This window comes from Hevea brasiliensis, chromosome 16 (genome assembly GCF_030052815.1).
Source record: "Hevea brasiliensis isolate MT/VB/25A 57/8 chromosome 16, ASM3005281v1, whole genome shotgun sequence".
Lineage (NCBI taxonomy): Eukaryota > Viridiplantae > Streptophyta > Magnoliopsida > Malpighiales > Euphorbiaceae > Hevea > Hevea brasiliensis.
Genome location: NC_079508.1, coordinates 52529493 through 52535492, shown reverse-complemented (window position 1 = coordinate 52535492; position 6000 = coordinate 52529493). Strand labels below are relative to the sequence as shown.

The 6000-nt window shown below is 28.4% G+C and overlaps 1 protein-coding gene across 2 annotated transcripts; it reads left to right on the top strand.

Moving 5' to 3' along the window:
* The first annotated feature begins 221 nt into the window (after positions 1–221).
* On the top strand, positions 222–1268 carry LOC110648955 (non-specific lipid transfer protein GPI-anchored 11-like). 2 transcript variants are annotated; one of them, XM_058138319.1, is made up of 3 exons: positions 222–699; positions 797–814; positions 907–1268. In XM_058138319.1, the coding sequence occupies exons 1-3, from the start codon at positions 282–284 to the stop codon at positions 1083–1085; spliced, it is 615 nt and encodes a 204-aa protein (XP_057994302.1). In that variant the 5' UTR covers positions 222–281; the 3' UTR covers positions 1086–1268. The 2 variants fall into 2 exon arrangements, with proteins under 2 accessions (XP_057994302.1, XP_021659021.2); XM_021803329.2 differs by having other exon boundaries at positions 797–826; positions 907–1267.
* Positions 1269–6000: the final 4732 nt, after the last annotated feature.

Here is a 6000-nt window from a genome sequence, read left to right as displayed (position 1 = left end):
ATAATACTAGTTAATTTGTTAATTAAGAATTGTATATGAAAGAAAATATTACATAATTTCAAATAGAGATCATGAGACTCAATCAGTTAAGGATATGACAAAATCAACAATTTTTCCCTACTTGAACGGGTTGATTTAAACACATGACCGAAAGATTCTCTAAATTCTACCTCTTTAATTCCCATTTCAATTCATAATTTTATCTCCTCTTTGTACAAACGTAAAACCACAACAATAACACCATCTCCACCTTATTCCCTAGCATTTCTTTAACCAAAACTATGAGATTTCTGCTTCTCATTTCCATTTTGGCCACAATGGCCGTGCTAGCCAACTCTTCACGCTATATTCCACACTATATGGCAAAAGCACCATCGCCGTGGTTGTCACTTCCACCAGCAGAATCACCATTATCACCATCACCGTCCTCAGGATCTCCTGCACCATCTATGGACGACGATTGTACTTCTGTTTTATATGATATGGTAGATTGTATACCCTATTTGAGTGTTGGCACCAATGAGCAGCTAGATCCCTCGTGCTGTGACGGGTTCAAAACTGTTGTTGCTATTAACATCAAGTGCATATGTGAAGGGCTCAAGAATAGTGCTCAATTGGGGATCGTGTTGAATATGACAAGAGCCACTCTTTTGCCTTCTGCTTGTGGGGTTGCTGTTCCTCCCATCAGCAATTGTCACAGTGAGTGAATATGATGTTTTTGTCCCTTTTTCTTCGTCCTGCATGCCTGCGTGTTCATAATCGTATTAACGGATTTCTTTTCAATTTATATTTGCAGTTTCTTTGCCTCCTTCAGGTGAAGCACCAGGTGCATTTTTGTTATCTTCTAATTTTTTGAAGGCTTGATTTGTATGTTTAATTATATCTTACATATACACTTGAATGCAGTTGGCCCTCCAGACTCATCATCACCGGAGCTACCTCCATCAGGAGGGGCCCCAACCTCACCGACTGGTGAAATGGTTCCAGCTCCAGGCTCATCAAAAGGAGAAGCATATCCGATTTCTATGTCATTCTTGGTCCTCATGAGCTTGCTTCTTGTTTCAATCTCTGTTATCTTAGTATAGGGTACTTTTGTTTGAAGGTCGGTAATTTTCCATTACTGGTGCTGTTAGGTTCCTTGTTTGTTGCGCTGGATAGCATTCTCGTTGGCCCTTTTGTTACACTGGATTGCGTTCTTGTTGTCTTGCTCTATTATATGTAAGACCGAGTTGCGTTTGCTTTCATGGGTTGACATTTTCTTTCATTAATTAAGATAGAAATTTCAAGATTGTTATTATTATTATTATTATTATTATTATTATTTCGCTTCAATTTCTTAGTAGCTATATAGTCACCAGCTATATTTGTTGATTTGATTCATTTGAGTTTAAATTGATAACTTCAAGAATTTGAAGAAGATTATAATTAATAATTATCTTATTATTTAAAATTAATTCATATTATTAAATTAAAATTTGTATTCTTTAATTTTCTTAAAAAACAACTAAGTTCTTTGGACTAATGTAATTTGAAGATCCATCGCCAAAACTCTTACATAAAAGTAGAGTGAATAAAATTTAATTTAAATCATTAAATTAAATTAAAAAAGATTTAATTATTTTCAGACTTTCAATCTTTGAGTTTCAGAAATGAAATATGAGAGATTGAAATTTGAAATGATAATTATTGATTGAATCAAATTGATTTATTTTAATTTAATTTGATTTGATTGATCACTTTAATTCAATTATTTTGACTTGAATAATAAAATTTAGTTACTAAATTTTTAGATCGGCTTGGTTCATAACTTAACCAAACCGATGGTCGGCACACTACTAAATGGAAAAACTAAAGATTAATCACTAATGGTGTTAACCACCTCCCGTTTAATGAGAAATAACAGACAAGTACTAGTCTTAGACTATGTTTTGTGATTATAAATTGTAGTCTAAGGTTATGTTTGTTTCATAGAAATATTTTTTTATATTTTTTAATATTTAAAATACTAATGATAAATGTGTCAATAGAAAATATTTTTTCTATTAAAAGAAAAATTAAATTATTTTTTAAAAAAATATTTTAAAAAAAATCAAAAGAAAAAAAATTATTTTTTAAAATTTTAATAAATTTATTAAAATATAAAAATATTTATATATGCGTGACATAAAGATATATTGTTACTTTAATGTTACAACTAAATAATTATAAATCTTTTTATGGAAAATATTTTTATATAAAATATTTTTTATATATAAATTATTTTTTATAAAATAAATAAAATTTAAATTTGTTTTTTTTAATATTATTTTTTATATTATTTAAAAATAATTGAGACAAATTATTAAATCATTTAAAAATTTTTATTATTAAAATTAAAATTTAAATTACATTTAATTAACAAATTTGAAATGATAGTTTTTTTGCAATAACAAATGAACCCCTAAAGAAAAATGAAAATCCTAATCATTGGCAAGTAGCAAAACCTTGTTTTACTGTGGATTGGGTCGGGTTGAGACGGGAAGGAAGGATGGGCAGGAGAAGGAATTCCAGCTGCTACTGCCTACTGTCGAAGAATTTGTTTGGTAATTTGTTGGAGTTAAAGGTTGCTAGAGACTCCATTGGCTTCTGTGGTCTGTGGATGACATTGACTGTGGCACTTCATGTACTCCTGGCCCCATGTTCTTTTATATGATTTTCATTGAAACCCTTTAAAAATAAAAAATAAAAAAGAGCTTCTAAAATACAAACATCAATTAAAATTTTAATATTCGTAATAGATTGAATTCAGGTAAGATAATTGTCACCTTTAAATTTATCCTAAAAACAAAGAAAGTGCCAGATCAAACATTCCAAGCCTAATTCCTCAATCAAGATTAGGTAGAAGCATAAACACAATCAGATCAAAGGAAACTTTGCAAATAGGCACCCAAAGCAAGTTCCAACCGCAATGAATAATGGACCCAACATGAAAGGGGTGGTTACCTTTGTAATCACAGGAGGAAAAGAGGAAACCACTACACCGGACAAAGCAGCTGTTGCACTTAAAACACCTTAAAATTACCATTTTAATCACAACGGAGCTCCAAATGATAGTTGGATCATAGATCTGGGCCTTGTTGCTCGGAGAACTTTGAGCAAGCCAACTTTGTTTTCAGCCGCACCACCAAAACACGTAGAGACAGCGGCGGATTTTTTTTTTTTTTTTTTTAATTATGGAGTTAATATATAGATAAATTATATAATATACATTAAGTATATTAAAAAATAGTATAATAAATATTTATATAGAAGCAGTTAGTTCTCAAATTTAAGAAGATGAATTAAATAAACATACAAACTTGTATAACTAACTAAAAACAAAAATCAATTGACCCTATCCGCATCTATGCAGAGATAAACTTAAAATTATTAAAGCAAGATGTTTAATTTAATTTTTATATTTATTCGAAAAGTTTAATTTAATTGACTTTATTTTTAATTTTTTATTTAAATTAACTTAAAAATTTTAATTATTATCCACAAAAAATTGCAGATAAAATATAGCTTTATTCAATTTTTTTAAGTAGTTACATAAAAGTCAAAATCGAATAAAAAAAAAGTAAATTATAAAAATTTTCTTTATTTATACATGAAGTTTTAAGTCAATTGATATAATTTTTTTATAAATTTTTATATTTTTTACTTATTAAAATTTCAAAATTACTGCTATAAAGAATAAAGTAAATTTAAATAAATTAAAATATCAAATTATTTATGCAAATAAATTTAATAAATTATTATTACAAATTTATTGTTCTCTTTATTGTATATTGTAAAAAATAAATAAATAAACTATCCTGCATAAATTTAATTAAATTTTTTTAAAAATTTATTTTATATTTTATTTTATTTATTCCTCTTTATTTATACTTGTTATTTTAATTAATTTTTTAGTTATTTTTATTTAATTTATATATATGTATATATTGGAGAGAGAGAGAGAGAGAGAAGAAAAATTGAAGGTTATGCTGTAGGTAGAATGATTGGTCCGGAGGCCTCAATTGCTTATTCTTCCGCTGTGCTGTGGACATGAAAAAGCCAAGGGAACCCTACAGTTGAGAGGAAAATAAATGCTTCATAAAATATATTTTTAATTTCTTCAAAAAAATACTGTTAATATTTTTCAAATTTTAATTTTTTTTAAATAAGTAATAGAAAAATATTTTCATGATTGAAAAAATTAAAACATTTTCAATTAAAATAATAGCCTTTTTTCAATAATTTTTTTAAAAAAGTTATTTTTTAAATTTTAATTATATATGACTTTATTAAAATATGAAAAATGATAAATGCATGTCATAAATATTTATTTATTACTTTATTAATCATCAACGGCCACCCTTGACTATTAGCTGTTATTATAATTATTAAACTTATAGTTCAAGTCTTAAAAACTGGATTAATGAGTGAATTAGTAATTCAATAGGTAAATTTATAGTCTTCATATAATTAAATAATATATTATATAATATAATAACACACTTAAAATTAAGAATTATAAGGTTTTTAATGTAATTATAATTAGAATTATTAAAAAAAAATAAAAAATAATATTATATCAAAAAACATATATAATCAATTATTTAGTTTGATTTAGATGTAGATTAATTTTATTTTTTTAATAAAAAATTAAAAATAAATAAAAAATAATAAATAAATTTAATTTAATATAATTTTATTCGATTTAATTTTTTTTTATTTCAATTCAGCATCTTAAAATCTATGTACACCCTTAATATATTCATTTAAATGTTTATTATATTTAAATTCCATAAAACATATTTTTTTTTTCAAAGATAGGATATTCATTTATTGATGAAAAAGAAGTACAGTCTGGTCCCAAGTCTAAGTACAAAAAAGCTCCCTATAAGCCCAACCATCAAGTCCTCATGCAAAGGTTTCACCAAGTCCATTACCTAAAACTAGCCCATCATCATAAACCCTAGGATCTAATGGGTATTTGACCCGTAAAGAAATCCAACCATAGAAAGATGCATTGTTCATGCACGCGAGCCAAAAACTATCGAGTCATGGATTGCCTGAGGAAGACAATGAACGAACTTGAAAGCACAACTTCAGGAGAACCTCCATTGAAGGATGCCAAGCAACCTCTATTAAGGATAGGGAGAGAATCCCTCAAAAACATAATTACTTCTCCGGCGGGATTTAAGCAATAAACTTTCGTTCACCACTTGATAAGCAGACACAAGAGAGCAAGAGTAGAGCTAATTTAAGGCCAAGGCATGAAATTAGAGATATGACAAACTGATATACACGCTGCACGAAGGGTAAAGATAGTAGAGTTAATTAAACGGCATCGTGGCCTTGAGGGTTAGCCATGAGAGGCTAAGTTGGCTAAAGACCCCAGAGGCATCATCTTCCACAACCTTAGACCCAGTACCAAGTAAATATCAGACCCTATTGTCGACTACCATAAATACACAAACAACTCATAGTAGCTCTCGAAGACTCACCTTGACCATTAGCTCAATAGTTGCAACCAAACAATCCAAAAAACAAAAGAAATATTTACATCCTAACCAAGTAGCGAGGAGAGTGCAAGCCCAAAACTAGGTGGGGAAGGAGCTTCCCTTGCCCAATAAGAGTAGGGGAAGCCTCGGTGCAAGTAAAAAGGAAGAGACTGAACTTCTAAGTAAAAACAAAAAAACAGAACAAATTCTCTCTAGAGAAAATAGAGAGAGGCCATAGAAATAAGTCTCTAGCTCAAACTTTTTAATACTCATCATAATCCTATTAAAAATTGATTATGAGTAAACCTTGAATTGAAATTTTGGAAGCATGAATATTTTCTCAAAATCGAATTAAAGCCAATACCCAATTTTTGCTTTTTTTTTTTTAAAAAAAAGGCAAAAATGGAAAAAGAAGTAAGTGTAGCATGGATGCACCTAACCTCCAACCATAAGCGAACCTCCATGCAAATATTAATAGCTCAACTACGTC

What these genes read in the sequence shown, in the direction of transcription:
- LOC110648955 (XM_021803329.2), top strand. Translation starts at nt 282, where the DNA reads ATGAGATTTCTGCTTCTCATTTCCATTTTGGCCACAATGGCCGTGCTA. An exon ending in TCCCATCAGCAATTGTCACA is followed by an intron (nt 700 to 796) that starts GTGAGTGAATAT and finishes TTATATTTGCAG; the next exon opens with TTTCTTTGCCTCCTTCAGGT. An exon ending in TCCTTCAGGTGAAGCACCAG is followed by an intron (nt 827 to 906) that starts GTGCATTTTTGT and finishes ACTTGAATGCAG; the next exon opens with TTGGCCCTCCAGACTCATCA.